Source organism: Neolamprologus brichardi, chromosome 18 (assembly GCF_056152115.1).
Source record: "Neolamprologus brichardi isolate AB-2024 chromosome 18, ASM5615211v1, whole genome shotgun sequence".
In the NCBI taxonomy this organism is placed as follows: Eukaryota; Metazoa; Chordata; class Actinopteri; order Cichliformes; family Cichlidae; genus Neolamprologus; species Neolamprologus brichardi.
In genome coordinates, this window is record NC_142121.1 from 24,325,303 (window position 1) to 24,349,264 (window position 23,962).

The window sequence follows — 23,962 nt, forward strand, 5'->3', positions numbered from 1 at the left end:
TGCAGGTTACTCAGGGAGGCTCCTTCAATTCTTATTTTTTAAAGAAAAGAACAAAGAAGCACAAAGGATTATAGCATATTAGCATGATAACAGGTTTCAGAATACATTTATAATATTTCTACATGCATATTGGTACTGTTGTTAATAATTCCTCACGGTTAAGGTTAAATGTAAATGATTTTAACGTGAAAAATGCATATTTGTGCATAACATTTTAGAAAAACGAACAGAAATTGATGCTTCTGTCTTTCATACAGCATGTTGAGAATTTTTATTTGTTTCTGTACAGCAGTGGGAGCCTTGGGGCGGGTTACAAAAGAGCAAGTTGGCGTTTTCTTCCCACGTATTTTTAATCAAAGTGTTAGTGTTTGCATTTGCATTTGCATTGAGCAGAGGGATGCTGAATGCCAAAGGTGAGATTTTGAAAAACACTCTCTATTTTCCCTTTTTCAGATGGAAACAAGGGTGGGTGGTTGGAAGGCTGGATAAAGGCTGCTGGATGACTGAACTCAGAGACCCGGCGCAGCTCATCATCATTGCCATGGGCTCTTGTCTTCTTCCTCTCCTCCTGTGGCTTGTACCTCCATCCAGGGGTCCAGCAGAGCCAGTGAAGCCCAGGCGGGGAGCTAGTGAGTGGGCCGGGAAGGATGGAGAAGGTCCCCAAAGGCTCAGATCACCTCTGGAGCTACCGGCATGCAGGAGAAATCAATATGAAACAGAAAACCTTCACAGCTCTGAGTGGGGTTTCCTGTGTTTTAAGTGTGTGGCCTACGGGCCTGCAGACCTCCAAAAGACAGGTCCTGTGTGGTTCTCTCAGCTGCAGCCCTGGCTCCTTGGACTGGACCTCAGTCCCAATCTCCACTGGCTGTGTGTGTGGTTCTGCTGAAGGGGATTTCTCCCCAAATAATACCCAATGCCCAGAACGTTGAAAGACTGCCAAGAGGGATGCTCCTTTCTCTTGCCTTTTTTTTTTCCATCATAAGATTGACGTATCCCCCCAACCTCCTGCCTCGGGCTGATAAAAAAAAAACACACACACACAGTTCGGGAGCTCTACTTTTGACTCATTCTCCATCCTCGACTCGCCCGTTGTTTATTCCCCCAACTAGTTTTTACATTTGACAAAGAGACAGATCTTTATTTTCTCTACCACTCGCTTGGCTTGCTGTTACTATGGTGAGCTGTAGACACGTGTCTGTTCAAACAAGAAATACTGGCACACGAAGTATGAGCTTTGAGTATGATCTTTTTTTTTTCTCCATGATGTCTATTATTCAATTTCAGACTGTTTAAAAAAAAAACTGACTGAACAGCAAAGAGGGCTGGAGATCATAGAGCAGAGAGACCTTGTAGTGGAGATGGTAAAATGGCAAGTATCTCTCTTTAGCACTTCACATTTTCCACTCTATGAACTACTCTGAATGTGCTGTCATTACATCACACATTGCCTAAAATAGCCTGTGACAGGGAGAGATGGTAACTCGGCATCCTTTGAGGCCGATTTAGGATTACAGCTGTGAAAAAAAAGAGGTGTTTCTTTAATTATAAGATGCCACTCGTGCTTTCAATCTCTACTCTCGCTGCATAATTCTTATCTGCATCACAGAGCCGTGTGTGTGTGTGTAAATGGACTGTATATGTTTGGCCTTGAGTGTTTGAGCTGCGAGCAGCAGCAGCAGTGTGCACCCACATCTCCCAAACTGCTGTCGTCGTCACAGTAATGCAGCGTGGTTGTTTCCATCCAGATGGGCACAGCTTCAGACAAAATGGCCGCCAGTCTTTCCCTCTGCCAAAAAATGGCGAGTGCATCCCCGTTGTCTGCCATCTGTGCGTCGGTTAGCTGTTGTCGTTGAATGCAAATCAAGGCTAATTGCATTTGCATAACCTCCGAACATCACGTCGTCGGCATGAGCTGGTAATTGATCCTAAGAAGGCGCGCGTTGGCGACGAGCGAGCAGGAGCGAAGTGATGTTTTAAAGCGTACTCCATGCCGTTTGTTTTTGGGTTTTGGTGGGGGGGGGTGAGTTTCTTTCAAGGTGCGAGTATTCGCACCCAGAAATGTGTTTGATAGGTGTTCGGTCCATGCAAGATCAACTGTCTAGACATACTGTGCCATATGGTGCGCTTGCTTGCATGTGATTCCCTCGCATGCAAATGTGACACTGTACAAAAGATTAAGCTGGGGCTTTGTTTAATCAGATCGCGCCCCGTCACGCATGCACACTCGCAGTTGGTTGTTTTTTTTGTTTTGTTTTTTACACACAGACATACATAATGCACAGATGAAAGCATTAAGCAAACAGAGAGGCTCAGACATGCACACAGACTCTAATTAAGTAGGGATCCATAGGCCCAACAAACTCCAGACACACAGACCATAATAGTCTCATTTTCATGCACATGGGTGTCTGGTTACCATGGCACTGAACAAATCATGGGGTGACTGATTTTGCTAGAAAAGAGCTGCAGATGAAAAATATAAATAGGCCGCAGCACAAAAATTGCCGCCTGAAGACTGGCGGATTGTAGCTTTGAAGTATCGCATGAAAAACGGGAGACGACTCAGCTGCACCTATTTGAGACTTTGGAAATGCACCTTTTTAAAAAATCGCAAGGGGGGGGGGGGTTACAGAATGCGTTTGATCCCGTAACCATGCATAATAGCATTCAGCACAGCTCCTCGCAGCCGCTTTGTGTAAATGAACATGTCACGTTTTCTGTATTACAGTTACGGCACTGCGTCATTGTGTAGTCGCATCTGATCGGGCAGGTCTTGTTTTTCGTTGTTGGGGGGTTGTGGTGGTGGGGCCGTTAATTCAAGCGACAATGCGGCGCTCGCATTTGCATTTGCCCATCAAGGCAGCTGCTGCTGCGCCAGTACAGTTAGGTCTACTGTGGGCAGCAAAATGGCGGTCACGCAAATCATAGGGTCTGTCTGCTGGTCGTGGGAGCTGAGGAGAGGAGAGGGAGGAGGCGTGGGGGTGGGTTGGGGTTGGTTGGGGTGGGGGAGATTTTGGGGTGTCTGGTTTGGGAGAGGGTTGTGGGGTCTAGACTGTGGGATGGGATTGGCGGGGTGTGCACAGGAGGGGAAGATGGAGTTGGGGCGGGGGTGTAAGTGGAGAGGTTATTATTTGATGAGGGGGGCGTCTGGTTTTAGGAGAAACCATTAATGAGACACTGGAGGGTGGCGGTGGGGGGAGTTTAGTTTGTCTGCATTTGTGCAGATTTGTCTGCATTTCGGCCATTTGCATAGAACGGCGAGCGTGCCCATATGCTGCGCGGCGAGGCAAATTCAGTCACAGTCTTTTGAAGGTCTCCCTGATCACACGAGAGAAGAGAGTGTTGCGCCCGTTCGTGTTCGGCGGTCACATTATTTGTGGGAGAGCAGCAGACGCACGCTCAGAGCCCGTTTCTCACAAAAAACACGTAAACACCCCTACTACACAGGAGCCTCGTGTTCGTTGCATCACCGTTTCTGTCCAGCCAATGTGGAGCTGCTTTCAGCCAATGACAAACGGCAAAGAGTCAGGAAGAGGAAAGAAAGGCGAGGCGAGTCATGAGTTTACCCTTGATGTGCTGGAGAAGAGGGAACAAGCAAAACAGAGGGATGCAGAGGATAGTGGGAAGGGGAATGGCGACACGAGACCAGCGCTTTGCAAGATAGCGGACCGAGTTTCATGGTGAAAGAATACAGACGTTTATTAGAAATATACATGATCGCCATGTTGTGCTGAACAAAAGGGGTTTTTTTGTGTGTGTGTGCCAGTCAGACTGATCAATTTGAGAGGGAAGAAGGGAAAAGGAAAGCTCGCCACCCCCCCATAGTATGCACTGAGCTGTGAAGACAGTGCATGAGGCCCACAAATGTCAGACAGTCAGACACAGATACAATACTGATCTCCATAATTACCTGTATGAATACAGCCGTGTTTAAAGTGTGATTGTCCTCCGTGCTGGAGGTCTGAGCTCGGAGCGTGGGAATCTAGCGAGCAGATATGCAGAACAGTCGGCTGCCGGCGAGACAGCCTCGGGAGCATGAATGCTGTCGTAGCAGGTGAAAGAGGACCCTAGAGTTCATGGGTCAAGGCCAGTGAAGGGGTTGTCTGGTTCATGACTGTGTGTGTGTGTGTAGGGCCTCTCTGGTTGTTGTCTGGGTCTTGCAAGATGCAAATGAAGTTTTGAGACTGTTTGATAAGCACTGCTGTCTATTATTAGCTCAGTGTGGTTGTTCAGAGAGGACTGGGCGTAGACTTGGACAAGCGCTCCTTCATCATCTTGTAGTCACAGCAGAGTAGCAGACAGGCAGATAGACAGGCCGCCTAAAGTCAGACCTCCCCTGCTGAAAGTGTGATTGTGTTGTCTGGAAGCCTTTTCTCTCCACATCTCTGCTCTCTGGGACATTTCTTCTCTGAGTGACATGTTGGTCTCAGGCTCTCCAGTGTGGTGCCTGTCTTTGTTTCTTGCTGACTGACTGCAGCTTTGTACCAAGACTCCACATTTCCATGATGAAGGAAATCCAGAGTCCTCTGGTTTAGACCGTTTATTCACATGACAGGTTTACACCAATTTGTTACTATTCTGTAAACAAAATGGGAAAGGCTGACGATACTCTGTAGCACAAAAATGTAAAGAGTAAGTCAATGTTATCTTTAGTTATTACCCAAAAAATGACAGTTATCTGGGCAGTTTTCACCTAAAGCAGCGTCCCCAACCCCCAGGCCTCGGACCGGTACCGGTCCGTGAGTCGTTTGGTACTGGGCCGCGAGAGTTGAGGCTCAGGTGTGAAATGTATAGTTTTAGGGTTTTTATCGGTTTTCAGCGTTATTTTGTTATCGTTTTTATCGTTAACTCAGTTTTCCTGGGTCTTTTCACATGTGTTTTAAATAAATCTTCTTTTTTTTGGTACCGGTACTAGTTTTATTTTGTTGTATTTGTCCGCGACACCTTAAAGGCCGGTCCGTAAAAATAATGTCGGGCATAAACCGGTCCGTGGCTCAAAAAAGGTTGGAGACCGCTGACCTAAAGGATATGCTGGTAATAATGTAAAGGACTTCTACATGACAGTCTTTTTTTCTTTCAACATTTTCAGCTTTAAGGACACTTAAATCAACATATTTACATCTTGGAAATGTTATATCCTGCCCTTAATTATTATAATACATATTTATTCAGTTGATTTAATGCAATATTTAGATTCACATCATCTGACCTGTCTTTTGAATTGATGGTTCTATAAAGTATTTCATGTACATAAAAATCCTAGAATTTTTTTCTTCATTATTGTCCAAAACTATGAAAAAAAAAACAGTGAAATGTTTTCTGATTTAAAAGAACATCTACAATGTCCATGTTAAAAATTTGTATTAATCCAGATCTGATTAGTCCCCTAAAAAACTGTATTTACTGTTGTTAGATTAACACTTGCCAAAAACCAGTGACCAGCTGATAATGAAAATTGCAACTATATACAGATCATTAAGTACACCTGTTCAGCTGCTCATTAACACAATAATCAAATCAGCCAATCATATGGCAGCAACTTGGTCCATTTAGGAATTTCGATGTAGTCAAGACAAGCTGTAGAAGTTTAAACCGAACATCAGAATGGGGGAGATGCTTGTTGGTGCCAGACAGCCTGCTCTGAGTATTTCAGAAACTGTTGATCTACTGGGATTTTCCCACACAGCCATCTCTAGGGTTTACAGAGAATGGTCTGACAAAGAGAAATATCAAGTGAGCTGCAGTTCTCTGGGTGAAAATGCCTTGTTTATGCCAGATGTCATACTGCTTTGAGCTGATAGGAAGGCAAGAGTAAGTTAATAACTTTTTACAACCTTGCATATCTTGTCTGATGAGTCTCTCTATTTTTGCCATGACATTCGGATGGTAGAGTCAGAATTTGGTGTAAACCACAAGCATGAATCATGTGATAGTCTAGGGGATATTTCCATGGCACACCCTAGACCCCTTAATACCAACTGAGCATCATTTTAAAAAAAATTCATGGACTACCTGACTGTTTCCAGCAGAATAACGTATCATGTCACAAAACTAAATCGTCTCAATCTGGTTTCTTGAACATAATGAGTTCACTGCACTCAGATGGCCTCCGCAGTCAACAGATCTCAATCTAATAGTTTGATGCTATTATGTAAATATAGATCAACATATCTCAGGAATATTTCCAGCACCTTGTTGAATCTATGCCACCCAGAGTGATGGCAGTTCTGAAGGAAAAAGACAACCCTCTACTAGCAAGGTGCACCTAACAAAGTGGCCGGTGAAGGTAGATGTGAATTTATAAAAATGTACATCTTCATTAAGAACTAATTGTGCTAAACCCTCTCAGCCTGGTCCTGTGCAAGCTCATAGGAGCACATATCTTGGCGTGATGCGTTCGTTGTGCGCCTAAAGGTGCGTTACTTATGGTATCCCTTTAAGAGAGACAGCATTACCTCATCAGGAGATGAGTAAAGGAAGGAAGTGAGTGAATGGGTGTAGGAGCGCAATGCTAACTCTCTCCATTCCTTTATGTTTGGGGATCCAGGCTTCATTAGCTCTACAGAAAGGGACAGCTCCCTCCCAGTCCCCTCAATAGACCCATAGACCTGTCTCTGGCAGAGGCTCTGGCTCAGTGGGGAGTGTGTGTGTGTGTGTTTGCATGTGCTTTTCTGATCCATTGACACACCACTCATAGTTTCTCACTCATGCCCAAAGGAAGCCTGGCATGGACACTTTTAGACTCTCTCGCTCTCTCTTTGTCCCTCACTCTTGTTCTCCCTCACATTATTGTCTGCTTCACAATTTTTTTTTTACTCCTCTCACAGAACTGGACATTCAGTGAAGAGCCATATGCTGTACAGGATACAGACTGTTTTATTTGTCAAATTTCCACTTGAATCAGTTAGTGTTATCTTTTTTTTAATACTTATATACATATTTCTGATTTTGCATGAAGCTTCTACCGTACAAAAAGGGGGCAAGAATATTTAAAGTTTTACATATTAATGCCTGCATTAATCATTCCTTTATCTTCTTTCATTTTTATGCTAAAATCCATTCATTACTTTTATTGACAGTATTGGGATTCTGTTGGAAAGTATTCTTCCATGGAGGGGGTCTGACCACAACAGTGGTCTCTGTCTGGTTAAGGTTTAGGCTAAAACACCCTCAGCCATGTGACATAGATTTTTCCCATGTTTCTTTTCCCTTCTTTTCCTCTATATCAACAGCGGCCACAAAAATCTACCTTATAAAACGATATCTCTGTATCAGACTAAATTTAATTCTAATTAGAGTAGCTTACCTTGTCACACTGCTTTATACTGTCAGCTGGGTCAAGCACACTGACGAATGTGATGCAGTTTGTAAAACAGCATGAATAAAAATCTAGAAACACAGAAATGCAGTGATTTCCCTCTACAGTTAGCACTGCACGTCTTTTTTTCCCCATCCGGCAATGTGTGCAGGCAGCTATTCGGGGTCCTCGCCTAGTGAGAGCCAGGAGACATGTATATCCATATATATATATATATATATATATATAGGCAAACGTGCTGGATGGTGGTGGGATGTCAGACATGATTAGCATGAGCAGCTGCCATCGCTTTTTCATTTCATTGTTGCGGTGCTGCATTAATGAGCCAACTGCGCATTAGACTGTCTGTGATACACACATATGTACGCTCACACTCAAAAAGGTGTCATAAAGAAAGAAAACTGAGAGAAAGCACACATTTTAATTTGAAACACTAACCTCTGGGCTCACGTCATTCATTGGCTCGGCGAAATGAGGCAACAATGATTAAGGCTTGGCGTTCACGTTCAGCTTACCTGCTGGTGATTAGTTACTCTTTACATATTAATTTCTGGTGGACTTTAGGGTCATTTAGTGGTTCAAGACGCAAGTGAAAGTAGAGTGAGGGAAACTTTGTTATACCTGGGGAGAAATGCAAGCTTTTACTCAGAAATAGAAGAGAGGGAGGAGGAATGAGAGTACGACACTGTACTTGTCCTGGTTTGTGGTTCCAGAGGGATAGAGACACTTTTGCATTTCCCTGCAAAATGCGATAGGATGAGCCCTTCAAACACACACGCACGCAAGTACGCATGCAAACACACACACCTTGTTCCCCGCTTCTAAGTGAACCAGGGCGAGATTTCTGCAGCTTTGTTGTTGAGGCAGCAGGAAACTTATTGCCCTAGATTTAAAGCAAACCTCCTGCATGCATGCAGCAGCTAACCGTTAACGCACTTTTCATGAATTCATCTCAAAACTGTCCTCGTCACAGATTCATGTCCCCCTTTTTTTGCCACCAATTCTTAATTATAAGCAGCATGCCCGACACTCTGAAAACTTCATGTGTGTATATTCGCGTCCTCACACGTAACAAACAGCCCCTGACCTCTGACCTCGTCCTGCTGCGATGCTTTCATTCCCATAGGCTGAGGCTACTCGCACACTCACTCACACCGCTGGCTCTATTGGGTTAGCTGTCACTCGGCCACCCATTCAGGGCTCAGTCACGGCCACTTAGAGCGCAGCAGACTCGGGGATTCAGACGAGCTGTGATCCAATGACATGTATTTATAATGAGGGGGCTGCAGGAACGTCTTTGTTGGACGGACACAATGTCAGCATTAGGGTGTGTGTGTGTGTGTGTGTGTGTCGGGGAAGGTGGGGTTGAATATAGAAAGCAGGGAACTAGAGGGAGAGAGTCCACTTTACACCTACCCACACATACACCCTCCTCATCCAAATGCAGGCTTTTTCTCTATTTATGCCTCTCTTACTTTATCCACTCTGTCACACACACACACAAACACACGCATTCACTCCGTCTCTGTGGAAGAAGATTTAACTCTTTTCCGTGAGAACATCCTTTAAAGGGTGACCTTGTTCTTGGGAAAACAGGAAGAATTTGGGGAAAAGTGTGTCCTGCACATAGGAGAGGTTGGAGCAGTTGAATGTCAGAGCTAGCATTTAGTGTTTTTGACCAAGTTAAGCCTCAGATGTTCTCAAAGGCAAGCTCTCGTGACGCCAGAGCTGAACATTTTGTCAAACGCGATAAATCAGCGTTACGTGCTTTTGCTGATATGAGGTTTGCACCCTTGCTACTCGAAGACGCTCTTCTTTTGAAGTTTTCAAAGCGGTGTCGTCTGAATTCTCTGATTGATTAAAATAAACTTTGACAAACATAAGACACGAGAGTTAAAACTCTTCCCCTCTGCAATCAGCCGCATTCATCGCACATCGTTAGGTGTCTCGCGTATTGACCTAAACAACAGCCTATTCTCAAGGTTCCCAATTACTTCCTAAATGGACTGGTTTTTCTGATAGAGTCAGTCTGACTTAGCAATATACCATGAACATGTGCAATGTAATATTATTTTCTAAGATCTAGAGTTACTTTCTCACAAATACACAAAACCCTTTGTAGTTTTTGTGGATTACAAGACTGTACAAAGGACAGAGGTAGGAGAAACAAAGACAAGCTGGAATATAATGTTAGCATGCCTCTCAGCTGGAAAAAGTCCATCACTTCCTGTGCCTGTCCATCTTTCTATATGCCTCATATTTATATTTTTGGATCCTAGCATAAAGTTGCTGAATCATTTTAAGGATTGCAGTAATGCATTAAGCCCCCATCCTTCGTTCCACAATTTTTACCAATTGCTAATTATAAAAAAGATCAGAGTTGCATTTTAATCACATAAAAGTCAGTCTGATAGCTTTCTCTGGTCGCTCCAGCTCTGATGTCTTTGGCAGGAATGCAGTTATATTCTTCTGTGTGTGTGTGTGTGTGTGGTTATTGGAGACAGGACTGTAGGCTCCTCTCTGCATACATTATCTGGTTGTTGGGACAGCGTAGGCAGGAGAAGAGCCCTGGAGAGCCCTACAGGCTCAGGAAGGCCCCCTCAATTGCCCAGTGTCTGAAGCCCTGAATCTACCCAGGGACTGCAGTCTAGCTCTGATCGCTTCAGTCATAACTAGCCTCTTCCTCCTCCTCTTCACAGCCCACGCACACCTTGATTTTTCTGCCGCCCCATTATTCTGTACTGAACCAAGACACTAGCATTTCAAATCTATCAAATCTTAAGCGATTTTTGATTTCGCAGAAGGTTTTTGTTGAAAAAATTAACTTTGTGAAAGTGGTGGGTTTCCCATTTGAATTTATGGTAACGATTAAAAGTTTGGACACGTTCAGATTAATTCTCGTTCCTCTGCTTGTTGGTTTTTTTTATGTTCAGACATGACGGTGCAAAAAACCAGACGCAAGTGTATGTGTGTGTGTGTGTGTGTGTTTAGCATAATTGCAGAGTTCCCTGTTGACTCTGTGCCCTTTTGACGCTCCAGACGTTGGAGGTCAAAGGTGAAGGAGTGCAGACTAGAACACAGACAGATATTAGTAGTCATGAGGAGGGAGTCTCCCCTTCGTCATACCCCGCCCCTTTTTTTGTTAATGTAGTCCAAATCTGCTTCAACCCTGCCTGTGAAGAAAAATATGACAATTTCACTCTGTCTTTTTATTCCACACCCAGTTTTTATCTCTAATTTCTCATTTCCTCTGTCTTCATCTCCTCTTGCAGATTGACGGCGCAGGAGAAAAATCTGCTTGCGTTTGGCTCAAAGACCGGGCCTGTTCATCCACGTCTGTTGTTTTTCTGGTGTACAACAAAACCTCAGAAACAAAGATTTTGTTGTAATATGGGTTAACATTGATATTTTAAAAACACCCCAAAAAATTGTTATTTCATTGTCTCTTAAGATGTACTTTATTGCCAACAAGCATCTGGGGTTGAATAAAGAAATGTATTTAAACCTTTTAAATATATATTGTTTATTGAGAGCCTTGTGTTTTGTTTGCTGTCCACTGCTGTATTTGACGCTGGTCATTCGGCATGAGTATAGAGAAGAGTTGGAACTAATTTTTTTAATAAAAAGTCAGATTGATCACACCGCACTTTTATTTTTGTGCCAGTTTTACAATAAAGAGTTTGTGTCTAATGTATATATATATGTGTGTGTATAAACGCGCTTTCAATAAAGTAACATTCATTTGAACCTCCTATTTCCAGCTTTTTTTTTATTACTTAGTTTTCATTCTAAATGCACATTTCCCTAAAATATCTAATAAGTCTAATTTGGTCACATATTTTGATAAAGACCAAAAAATGATGGTGAAACTGATTTTTTAACATTCAGTTTATTTTCTCACATTTATTTCATTCATTATCATAAGTCTAGCGCACTTATAGCTATTTACAAAACAACACTACCTCCAGTGTCTTGTTACATAAAGAAATATGCAATAGAGAAAACTCACACAATAACATTTTCACAAAAGTTATTCTGACTTTTTGACAAACGTCAAAAAGTGTTTGTTTTTTTTATTTGATTTGTCTCAATTTGCTGGTTTAGTGCAGAGGAATAAACAGAAATATTAAATCTTTTTGTTTTTACTTTTTAAAAATTATTTTTGTGTAGGCCCACACATGCTATTTGCCATAAAAGACTGGTCTGTTTGTGCCTTTTTAAATCAAACAGTGAATGTAGAATTTCTTTTCTTTTCTTCTAGCTCAGCAAAATTAGGCCTACACCAAACTGTGCTCAGTTTGGTGTAGGCCAGGAAGGTCAGGAAGATTGAAGATTGAAATATTTGCATTTTAAACAAACTGGCTTTTTGAAGCATTTAAACAAAAAGGGGGAAAAAAGATCGGGTTTTAAAGTTTTTAGCTAAATATCTTTGACATGGTTAAAAAACAAAAATGCTCGCTATACTGTCTACAGCATAGTTTTAATATTACTAACCAGAAAAGCAGGTGTATTTTTAAATCAAACACAAGGAGCTTAATGGTATATTATAATTCAATTTTTTACTTAAATTTTTAGTAAACTTTAAAAAAAAAACTACGCTGTTTAGAGATGGGGAAAGGACAGTGAAAGAAATGGTTCTTCTGGTGCTTTTATTTCAGGGAAAGATGCAAGGAGAGAGAGAGAGAGAAAGAGACTGTGGAGCCGCCATCATCTGAATGAATGCAAATTGGCGCTGCCTCCATCCGGCATCATGCCAAGTATCTATAGCAACCACATCCTCTGACAGCCTCCATCCATCCCTCCCTCCTTCACTCTCTCGGCCTAATTAGTCCTCTATCTTCCCTATAGCTCTTTTCTTCTGGTGTTTTTTTCCTCCCACTTTCCCAAAAATCTTTGCACAAAGGAGTGTGGACCGAGCTTCCTGCTAAGAAGAGAACCCCTTTTTTAACCTAATTCAGAAAGATGCACAGGAACACAAACACCCAAAAAATCAACCTTAAATAAAATAGGTCATTTATTTCTAGAGACTTCAGTGCCTTTAAATCTACTCTGAGATGATCAGGATTATAATAATTGTCCCCCTTTTTTCAATTTGTTGGGTCTGTTCTCAGTATTGCGGGGTTTTTTTTTTTTCCTTCTTTCATGTGTTGCTGCGTTCACGGTCAAGTTCAAAGCGGCAGCGCGGCCTCGGGCGGAGCAGCAGCTCCATCTGACCCAGTACACCTGCTATCTTTAGCCCCAAGAGCCGGGCTGCACCGCCACCTGCTGACCGACGTGTATTCCTGCAGCAGAAGGCGCTCAACCATTCATGGGGAAGCAGCGCCCTCGAGTGGTGATTAAATGTCATTACACGATAAACAGGCGTGAGAAGATCCATAAATATTTGGACAGACTAACATTAGTTTGAGTTATTGGATTTGTCACTAATTAGCTAACTCAGTGTTAAACAAGGACAATAAAACTAATAGCAGCCTAAGGAGATCACTTTTGAAAAACAAGGATATACGTTCCACTATCACTCTATTTTTTATGAATAAAGACTGTGTGGAGGCTCACCAGTGTTACCAAACGGCCAAGCTGCAGTCAGACAGTAGTTTTTCTTTATGCACAGGCTGTGGTCAGCTGAGCTGCGCCTCTGAGATTTACTGCTCTTTGTGACTTTACACCACTGAATTCAACAAAATGTAAGGAGACGTTTCACGGGCAATCTTTCCCCAACACTGTTTATAATATCTTTGTTGGTAAAAAGGCTGAATTCAGTAAATGAATCTAAGTATCATCAACTTCAATTCAAGTTCTTAATGTGTCCTAACTCTGACCATGAACACCACAGAAAACAGTCCAACACAGTGCTATACTGTTAATTCACCACACCACAGCAAGCTAGCCTGTTTATCCTGCTCCAAACTGCCAGTATTTTAATAATACATAGTTAATAAACCCCAGTTTGTTTTACAGGACGTTTCACAATAAGAAAAGAAATATATCGAATCATGTGGAGTTCCAATATCTGATTTAAAAATGATAACATTACATGTTTTACATTTCCAGTTTATCAAATGAAACTGAGCAGTCTTACCTTTAAATATAATCTTCCTTCTTCCTCTCCAGTACTCTTTCTTACTTCGTCCACGCTGTGAAACAAAGGAGTCGTCTCTTTAGCTAGCGTTGTAAACTCCACAGAAACTGTTTTTGTTATCTGATATTTGATGAGCTGTTAGAAATGTTGCATTTGAAATTACCTGAAACTTAAAAATGTTACCCCACTTAAGCTAGCTCTTCTTCTGTACCAACAGCTAGCTAGATGCTGCAACAACCACAGCTTGGACAAAAACAGCCTTCCAGATCGTTTGGGCCACCTTTTCTTGACAAAGAAACACACAGATGTTAGTGTTGAATTTGTATATGTTTTTACTGTAACTATAAGTAAGTCTAACCCTAATGCCCAATGAGATGGCAGTGCAAGTGAAGGTCATCATTAGGCTAAAAATTTAAATCTATCCGAGAGACAGTAAAAAAAATGTAGGATCAACCAAATCATTAACCTGGTTTGTGCTGAAAAAAGAAGAAATGCACTCATCAGCTCATCAACATCAAAATGCCCCAAAGACCAGGGAAGACAACTAAAGTGCATGAAGACAGAATTATTGAATGTTAAGGAAAAACAACAACATCCAATCATGAGACACCTTTGTGAATCATGAATGTAAATACAAAGGGTTTACAACAAGTAAAAACCACTGGTTACACTCAAGAATAGGAAGGTCAGATTATACTTATACAGTTTATCATTATACAAATGATTCAAGTGATTCATTGGTTTTGAAATTTAAATATGCAAGTAGCTTAACAGGTTAGGTTGGCTATCAAAATGGGATCTCCCAAGAAGACCAGAATTTATGAATATGTAAATAGTTTAGATTTGAGTCTGTTTTCATCAGGTTTGCACATCACACGTGTTTGAGACCAAAATTAGCTTTTCATAAGCAGGTATAGCTTTTCAATTCACTGTTTAGGTTTTTATAAATCTGCACCGACATCATGCTGACCAGCAAATGTTAAATATCCCCCTAAAAAACCCAAGAAAACTCAGTTTGAGGGGGGAAATTCTTTAATATCAATCCAAACAACACTCCAAGCACAAAAATACATCAGTCTGGGACATTAAACCAAAACTAATGATCACAAATCAATGTGTTATCAACATCCAGTTTTATTGTAGACTCTGATGTTACAGACGCATCATCATCGTCACTACAGGCCAGACACAGGTTGTGGTTATCAGTAGCTATGTTGACATTCAGTTGGCACAAATCACTAAAATTTAACAACCAGCTGTTGAGTCACATCTGCACCCAAACTGGAAAAACAACAACAACAAAAAACACCACAAGATAATCGGCTGTGACACACAAAGTAGAGTTATAAGTCTACATGTACAGGTTAAAACAATTAACATTTGATTTTACAAGAGGAAACAAAAAACACTCGCACCAGAGTAAGTCGTTGTAGTGTGTCAGTATTTGTTCTTGTTAAGCGCCTGTTGTGTTCCCGTCTAAAGATCATTTTGTGTTAGACAAAAAAAAAACAAAAAAAAACAACTTTTTGGCATTCAATGATTGTCTGGAAATGGAAATCAAACAGGCTCTTCGTCTTATACTCATCTGCTGGTAGATCAGAGAAAAGATCATAACAATGCAACAATCACGGTTATTCCAATTTAAATCTATGGCGTGTTGGAAAGGGGCAAAACCAAACCAGTAACTTTGCTTTTTTTAATTCTGCCTTCATGGCTTTAAATAAGTCCTAAATGTGTTGGAATGAACTGGGAACTGAGAATCACCTTTCATGGCGATTAACTCTCCAAGGCAGTTTAAGCTTTACAAAATTCACATACAAAACTGAACCTGAAGAAATACATTCAGCCACTGAGGACTAACAATTTCTAAACTTCAGAGCATCTGCTTCTTCTTACTGAGAACATCCAGACTGAAGCAAGGCTAGAAAATGGAAGAAACCTCCAGAAGGGTTAGTAGAAGCAGCTCAGTCGTAGTAAAAACATTACTATCCTTTGCTAGGCACTTAGAGTGAGGAAATACCCTTCATTCAGGTTTCACTTAATGTATTCTTTTAAACAAGCACACTTTCATATGTGCTGATTACAGACCAAATTCTCATTGATCTAAGCTTTTCTTCTGCTACCTAAGGCAAGGGGTAAAGACAACTGATATTAAAACACTTTACATGCATCTGCCCACAGCTGATGGAGCAGATATATGGACTGGAGATGCTGTATGTCACAAATCTTCCTCATTTACAGAGGTCAACTAAAGTCAAAATATTGTGTTATGTTCAGAAGATCACCTGAACGCTACATTAATTCCAACAAACAATTTCCATGAGCAGACAAAGAAAATGAGAAAATGATTTCCAGAGAAGGCAGGATACAGGAGTGTAGGGATTGTAAAACTCCCTGTACAGCCTCCCCTCCCAGATATTTTTAAGAGCGATGCCGATATTTGTTGATTTAAAAATTTGATATATAGGCTGATATTTTCTTTTTCTTTCAGACATAAAAAACCTAAACAGATTTCATTAACATTTGTTATGCTTAGCTATTTATCAGTGTGTTACATTGTTCAGCAACACAGTAATGTAACAAGTTACTGTACTAAATTCAGTGATCACATCACGACGTGTGTTACAAATCTACACAAAATGGGAAAATAGAAAAAAAAAAAAAGAAGTGGATCTTACTTTACTTAGACTTCACCTCTGACGTGTTTATTTATTTAAAAAGAAGTTTGTGGTTTCAATCCCAGCTGTGCTCATTACTTTTACTTTTATTTTGGAATTATCCAAAAAGAATAATACCTATATCACCGTGAGTACGCTGATGTCTTGTAGGCACTAACAATGGAACAATTATCTTTATGCTTTAGCAGTAAATCGGTCCCTGGATAAACCAACAATTTAAAAAAAAAAAGAAAAATTAAAGTGATTGCATTTTAATAAACTGAAACATTTTCCAAATCTCAAAAGCTATTTTCTAAACTATTAGTATTTCTCATGTTGTTAATTATTATTTGGTGAGGTTATCTGCTGGTCTAAGATCAGAATATTACTTTGGGCACTGTCATCAGTCAGAATAGGTTTTCTCGTTTTGGTGATTAATCTTCCCATTTTTTAATCATCAATTAAACAATTGTACATATTTAAAAATATAAATCTTTCAAATTCACTGCTGAGTTTCAGTCACAGCCTTGCTTCTTATTCCTGTTACAGATGACACCTCATGCCCTCTGCTCCGCTTGGCTCTACTCATCTGCTCACCCAGCTCAGCCGTTCTGCCTTGTTATGTAAGGTCCAAGTATAGAAACTATTGACACTGCTCAGGTTCTATGAGCCTGCATCAATACTGCGTCAAAATGCTAATCTGCATCATTCAAACAAGCTCCAAGTCCCATCTGCTGCCACAACTCTACATTAACACTTCTAATTGATATGTGACGATTAGAAAAACACGTGATTGTGTGCTGAGGTAAAGTACAATACTGAGAACTAAATTATCTTTGTAACAGAACTCAAATGATCTCTTCACTATGTGTTTGCATATTTCCAGTCAAGTTAGCAAATACTGCTAAAAGCTCTACACTGAGTCCTCCTCCCTAACCAGGAGATTTAAAGTCATTCCAGTGACATGTCAAAGTCTAGACTAGTGTCAAGTCACATTTTTAAAAGCAAAACAGCCGTGAATGGCAGCGAAGAGACAGACTGCACAGCTGTCACACTGGCAGCAAATGGAAGACACATTTGTGTAATGTGTGTACTTCGTGTGTGTCCAACATCAGCGACACATACGAGGGTGAAGATATAAAAATGCCTCTTGATATACTGTACTTTTTAAAAACACCACCACAGATAAATGACATATGTAAAAGCAACACGTCTCAGACTGTGTCGGCAACAATGAGACACTGTAAACGTCACAAAGAGGGCTGTGTACATGTTTAGCTGTTCTTTCTAAATATCAGTGTGTAACATCTCACATTTGGGGGATGACCTAACTGCTTGATGTGCGTTACTTAGGGCTGAGAACCAATAAGCATATTTCCACTAAAACTGAGACGCTGTAGTCCCAGGAACTTTTCCCAAAGAACTACAAGGTTCCTTCATATTGTTACTTGTCTGTGTTTCTACAATACTCTCTTTTCCATTGATGTTTCCGAGCTTATTAGAAAGAAAGAAAACATCCAAAACAGCCTCCCAAATGTTCCTAGTTCTTAGGGGAAGTGGTTCCAGCAGTGAAAAGGCCCCAATAGTTTAGCTGGAGTAACTGTAGTATCTGTATTTATACTTCAGATATGAATCTTTCAAAAAGCCTATGACATGATTAAAGTGAAAAACAATCGATATGTGACGAAAACTTTCTAAAAAACACTATGGGCACTGGTAATTCTTTTTTTGTTGGCACCACCATAAAACACAACTAAACAACTAATAAAACTGTGAATTCAATCTTCAGGTGTGCCACTGAAAAAACACTAGACTGTGAGCTTTTAATATTTCAGCTCAAACTAAATCAAACCATTTGATAGCAGTTACAAAGCTGCTGTGGACTCACACTTAAACATACTACAACACCATTTATGGCATATAATTTGCATTAACTCACGTCATAACCTTTGGTATATTTTCTTAAAATAAATTTCCTTGAAACAAATCTCAACAAGGGCATATCTTACTCTTATTAAATGAATGCATTTTTTAAACTCGTGGGAAATGAGTGGAAACCAGCATTGCACTGGAAAGTAAAAGATTTAAAATGATACACATGGCAGCTGTGTGTGTGTGTGTACCTTTTAACTCTCTGGATTACAAATGTACTGAGAGGGTAGAACCATTACAATTCATGTGTACACACAAACGTATTGATGATATTGCACTTAGATGTACATGACAACAAGGCGTACTATCCAACTTACCTCTGTTACACACAGACAAAGCGAGAGAATAAATTTTTATTACCCACGCATCCTGAGCCACTGTGCTTTTTGCTTTTATCCAGCAATACCCATTTTTCACTCTTGCTTCCTCTTCTGTCTCACCAGAGTGGTCTTACAGGGATCTACTCAACCCTCTACCCCCATTTTCAACTCTCTTTGTCATTATTATGGAGTAGTATAACCCATCTGATGAAGCTTCTTCAAGAGAATCTGAGTGAGGTCAAAGGTGGTGAAGCTAATCCCCACTGCAATAGGTCCTTTAACCCAGTTCATACTGAGACCTTTGTAGAGTCCGCGGATAACCCCTTCCTCGGACACAATCTCCCTCATGGTGCCCAGGATGGTGCGGTACGTGTGACCTGTGACACCCGCAGTCTGCATCCGCCGCCGTACTACATCCAGAGGGTAAGACGCAGACTGGCCGATGAGACCTGCACAGGCTCCAAAAGCCAGGCGTTCGTATGAGTAGGGCTGCTGGCGGCCGCTGTGCTCTGCGTGGAAGAGGAACGTGTGAGGTTTAAGTACTGTACATAAACAGCAGCTGTGCACAGAAGGAAAGGAACAGGGCTAGATCAATACAGATAAACATGTGGCTGTTGAATACCTGCATGCAACTTCTTCAGTGTCTCATAGGTAAAGAAGCTGAGGCCAGCATAGGGGGTAACACCCAGTATGGTGGGAGTAAAGCCTCGATACAGTGTTTTCATGCCCTCTTCTCGAGAGATCCGCACAAACACATGCAGAATGTTACTGTACCTAAAACAGAAAAATATAAATGTGTTTTAGTTAAAGATGGATGAGAAATTCAGAAAAAAAGAAAAAAAAAATGCTCTTTACATCTTAGATCATAGAAGTTGACTCAGTCTGCACAAGGGTGCAGTTAAAGTCCATTAGAGGCTAAATAGGATCACACAATACCCCAGCTGACTATACAGTGAAGATGTGAAAATATGCTGTAGTAATATCTTCTGCATTATGGTTGCACAACCAACTATGTTTATTCTCAAAACAAATGAACAACATTTCAGGTTTTTAGTGATGAATTTGTCTAAAGTGACATAGTGACACAGAAAAATCTATAAATGACTCAAGAAATTGATTTAAAACACAATTACACAGCTCTGAAGACAAAAGGAGGTCTAGCCCAGTACAAGCAAGGTGTACCTAATGTAGTGGCAAAGTGAGTGTATGTATAACTACCCTAAACATTAACCATGTTTCATGACCCTTGGATTGTTTTGCTGATGCTATTAACAAACTCCCCAACTATGCCCAGAAGACAATTTATAATAACTTCAAAGTTGGCTTACATTTCCTTTGGCGTTACAGCCATCCTCGCACGCACCATATCAAGAGGATATGTCATCATGGCGGCAGTGGTACCAGCCATGGACCCAGCCAGCAACCTTGGAACTGGAGGTAGGGCACTGCAACCAAAAAAAAGGAAAAAACCCGTCAGCACTTCAGCCCTTTTATGTCTTTACATGAGAAAACATTTCAGAAACAAGCAAAACACAGATACGTACTTTCCCTGAAAGCCATAGTAGCCTCCCAGCAGGCCCTTGTACTGCTCGTGTGCGCAAAACTGGATGGCAGCGTACGGGATGACTCGCACCATGGTGGCAGAGTTTCCCCTCCACAAACTGAAGAAGCCCTCCTTCAGGTAGGTTCGGTAGATCAACCTGTAAGCTTCCTTTAATTCAATGTGCACAAAGATATACTTGCTCACATTAACACGAAATGAACATGATACACAAATATGTGTACCCAGTTTTATTTCTGCTAAAAAACAAACAAACAAACAAAAAAAAACCGCTTATAAATAGGAAGCATGCTCAAACATACCTTGGCAGAGAATCTTGCAGAAGACACTGAAAAACAAAATACATGAAACAATATAAAAACCATACCATACCACCCTTATTTGTACAGCACTTTAAAATAAACCAGGGTTCACAAAGTGCTGTACACATACAAATGGCATAAACAGAAAATAAAATCAAAGATGTTAAAAATAGAGATTCTTTAAAAAATCTGCAGTGTTTCTAACAAGTCCAGTCATTTTTAAGTAATATCAATAATATGATTTTTTAGGTATTTCCACACTACTCCCAACAAGATGTAATCATATATTAATATATGTCCTTTATTCAGGTCACTGTTGTAAATTAGCAGAGCAGCCAGCTTGCCTTGGAAGATGATTTTAGTTCTGTCCAATGGGGCGACAGCTGTCTTGGCTACAGCTCCTGCTAAAGCCCCCGAAAAGAGCGAGTTGATAACAGACCGAGTCTGTTTCATCCCCTGCAAAGCAAAATAATCACATTTTAGGTTCAAACAGAGACAGAGACGCTGTACATTTGCAGCTTGTTGTGTTTGCTATAGTGTTGATCAGTAAGCAGGGGTTACATCAGGATAACAGTTGACAGATAACTAACCAGCTAACAAAACCTCCCAAATAGATGCAGATGTGGTTAAATGAAACAAAGGGGTCATGAAGCTCCAAAGACCTGCTCAGTTCATGAATTTTGTTTTCAGCTAACAGAATGAGGGGTCTCTAGTGCACAGTACACACATGAAACAGAGGCACTAAAATAAAGTTACAATGCCACTATGTTCTGCAAATAACATATGACTTGATAGGACGCAATCACAGAAGTGATGGGACAACTGTGGGGGGATGAATAATCATGTAAGAAAACCCATTTAAACATAACTGTATGATAACATAAGGCATATTTATAACTCCATTACACACATACACAATTTTAGAAATGCATGCATGCAAATAAATATATCTAGCTAAACTGTCTAACTATTCAATTTAATGTAATTCAGTTAGTAAGATAAAGACCCTACAATAACGCAGATAAAACCCCAACAATTAAACGACCCCCTGACTGCAAAAACCTGGTAACAGTGTGAAGGCAAAACTCCATTTTAACAGGAAGAAACCTCCGGCAGAACTAGACTCAGGAAGGGGCAGCTATCTGCCAGAATCCATTGGGGGTGACACAAATGGCTGACTCCAGAAATAATTGTACAACCCCCTGGAATGTCAACATTAACACAATAATGACTTTTTTTCCTCTAAACACAATTAAATAAAATGTATTAACCAAACCTGAGCTGTATGATTACCCTGATCCTGTATAAATGTGCTCACCTCTGACTGACTGGAGGAAGCCAGTGGGAGCACTTCACCCTGTGTGAGTGACGCCCGTTGTTCCTGGACTCCACTCCCCATCCCCGAGGATTATGAACCAAGCACGCTCATGAATTCAACCGCTGGTGGCAGCGGTGATGCTGGTGGGGAGTACTGAGGCTAGAAGCTACAGGGAAGAAGGAAAAAAGAGGAAAAACAAGCACAGTCAAGTTTCATGTCAGTCTAAATATTTTTAAACAGATTTTCCTGTTACAGCAAGGAAGTTGTTTGAAAACCCTTTTTCCTGGTATGCCTCACCTCAGAAAAAAATGTTCATACTCCACATTACACAACTTTTAATGAATCAGAACAAAAAGAATATGACGTCAGCACTGTCATCCACTCTTTGTTTAGTTTCTCTAAAATATTCTTATGTCCTTTTACCTGATTGTCCACCCGCCACAGTTTGATAACCAATGCTCTAATTAGACTGCATGATTATTTATGGCCTCAATGAATCATAACAAGTACCACAGAATCAAAGTCTGCTCTCAAATCTATTCTACTTAACCGCCCTTTTTCTTATATTCTTACAACATGAGTTGAGAAACAAGATGTTTATCTGTACACAATAAACTAGAAATACAATACACACCGATGTGAATAACTACCTCAAGAATAGCCCACTTACTCTGAACCACCTGCCCTCATGAAAACTGCACACAGACACTGAGCTAAGTGGAGGTACAATAGATCACTCCTGAAGGACAGAGGACTTGTAGGTGAAAGGTGTCTGAGTGACACAAGCACTCCTGAATCCCCTCCCTTGCTGGAAACAAGTTTGCAATGTAACCACAACTTTGAACATTCAGGACAATCCTCCAGATCTAAGAAGACAAGTTGACCTTTAGAGTGAACTCACTGATTTTAACAATAGAGGTATTTGCATGGCTTTAAAGAGCTAATCATTTCACCACATAGTTCACATATTCATGTAATGCTCAACCCATCCACTCTGCTTTATCAAGTCCAAAGCTATCAAATATCTAAACCTGAGCTGAAGGAATACAAACAACAAGATGCAAATTAGTAATTCACATCCAGTCTACACAAGGTCTACAAGTTTCACACATTCAGAAGAAAGAATGAAAATGATCAGCAACTCTTTTTTTCTTTGGGTTTTCATGTGAAGAATTTTACTTATTTGTGTTTTTTGTCATCATGGGACACACGGATACTTCATCAGTATAAGATCAAATCTGCTTATGACTATGACTAATGTTTATCTGCTGTGTAACATTCATTTTAAGCTGTATAATTCTTCAAGCATGATGAACAGCTGACTTACCCTAAAAGTTTTTCTTGTTTACAGTTTTGCCAACAAAATAACACTGCCACTGGTATGATTAGGTGATGATCTGCCCTTTCAGATTTATATTATTACAGAGAATATGGGTCACTTAGTTTTTGATATACATACAAGCTCAGCACAGGATTTGTGGATGCTGAATATTTGTTGAAACATTAACAAAACAGCCCTTAGAAACACCAGAGTTCAAGAAGAAGCAGTGAGAGGAAAGAAGCAAATGAAGATGGCGAGAGACAACAGTGAAACTGTAAACGGAGGGTCGGCTCAAAAGCTGGGTCAGAGGCAGCAAATACTGGCAGCAGTGCAACAGGCCTAGGACTTATTGTGCCCACCTTTTCACAGCAGCCACCATCCCAAATCTCAGGCCATCTCACACCCCTCCCTAAACCTTCTTTCCCCATGCATATCATCTTACAGTTCATTATTCCTCCTTGTTTCTGTCCTGCTATGTCTTATTTGTGTGCCTTAGGCTTCATTACTCTGTAATACAGGACAGTATTCCCATGCTATACACATGCAGCAGTGGAGATTTTATAGAAAGTGTATTATCAAGAATAAGGGAGTCAAAAAAAGGCAACTTAATACTTATGGGTAAAGCGTGGGTTTAATTTTGTGCTGTATTTATCAAGAATAAGTCCATGAAAATTATTGGAAGTCTAAGTGGAAAAAGTTGAGAGCAAAATATGACCACATGCTAGCTGTGGGAAACAGAAAATACATAAGCATAAATACTCAAAAGGCATCACAATTATCTGCGGATTATCTGAATAATCAGCAAATGTAAGAGTGTAGTGTTGCTGGAGAGAAGTGGATCATCAACATCATGAGCTGCTGACGAAGCCTGCCTCCTTAATACATCAGTTTTGTAACAGCGCCGTGTCCCATATGTTGCCATTTGCCTCGGCATTTATTAAACTGTAAACCAAAGCACGGTTACAAGTCAACATTACTGCAGTAGAAGTGGACACTTATTCATTAAACGATCACCATGCCTCGCCTTTCTGTTTCTGCCCGCTGCTGCAATCCTGTCGACACATGCCCGCAAACAAAACACAGCCACCCTCTGAAGCCAGCGAACTGTCACTGCTTACACAAACACATTTCTTACCTTATAAATCCGACACCTG

At 40.7% G+C, this 23,962-nt stretch overlaps 2 protein-coding genes across 2 annotated transcripts in view; one reads left to right on the top strand and one right to left on the bottom strand.

Annotated features, from left to right (window-relative positions):
- The window catches only part of LOC148097749 (uncharacterized), a 28,722-nt gene extending 17,657 nt beyond the window's left edge, over positions 1 to 11,065 (top strand). The window contains exons 3-4 of the mRNA XM_087832231.1: positions 454 to 1,369; positions 10,591 to 11,065. Of these exons, the coding sequence (XP_087688357.1) occupies positions 454 to 503 (50 nt within the window). The 3' untranslated portion in view covers positions 504 to 1,369; positions 10,591 to 11,065. The remainder of the gene's footprint in view (positions 1 to 453; positions 1,370 to 10,590) is intronic.
- A 3,346-nt stretch (positions 11,066 to 14,411) lies between these two features.
- Positions 14,412 to 21,710, bottom strand: slc25a42 (solute carrier family 25 member 42). The gene is made up of 7 exons (XM_006786612.3): positions 21,488 to 21,710; positions 20,514 to 20,625; positions 20,170 to 20,195; positions 19,851 to 20,017; positions 19,635 to 19,751; positions 18,929 to 19,080; positions 14,412 to 18,815 (listed from the first exon to the last, which is right to left on the bottom strand). Exons 1-7 carry the CDS (start codon positions 21,566 to 21,568, stop codon positions 18,490 to 18,492), a joined length of 981 nt encoding a protein of 326 aa, XP_006786675.1. The 5' UTR covers positions 21,569 to 21,710; the 3' UTR covers positions 14,412 to 18,489.
- Between the last annotated feature and the right edge of the window lie 2,252 nt (positions 21,711 to 23,962).

Coding starts and splice junctions, on each gene's coding strand:
- slc25a42 (XM_006786612.3), bottom strand. CDS start 21,568: ATGGGGAGTGGAGTCCAGGAACAACGGGCGTCACTCACACAGGGTGAA. Junction 20,018..20,169: donor CTGCAAGATTCTCTGCCAAG/GTATGTTTGAGC, acceptor ATTGAATTAAAG/GAAGCTTACAGGTTGATCTA. Junction 19,752..19,850: donor TACTATGGCTTTCAGGGAAA/GTACGTATCTGT, acceptor TTTTGGTTGCAG/TGCCCTACCTCCAGTTCCAA.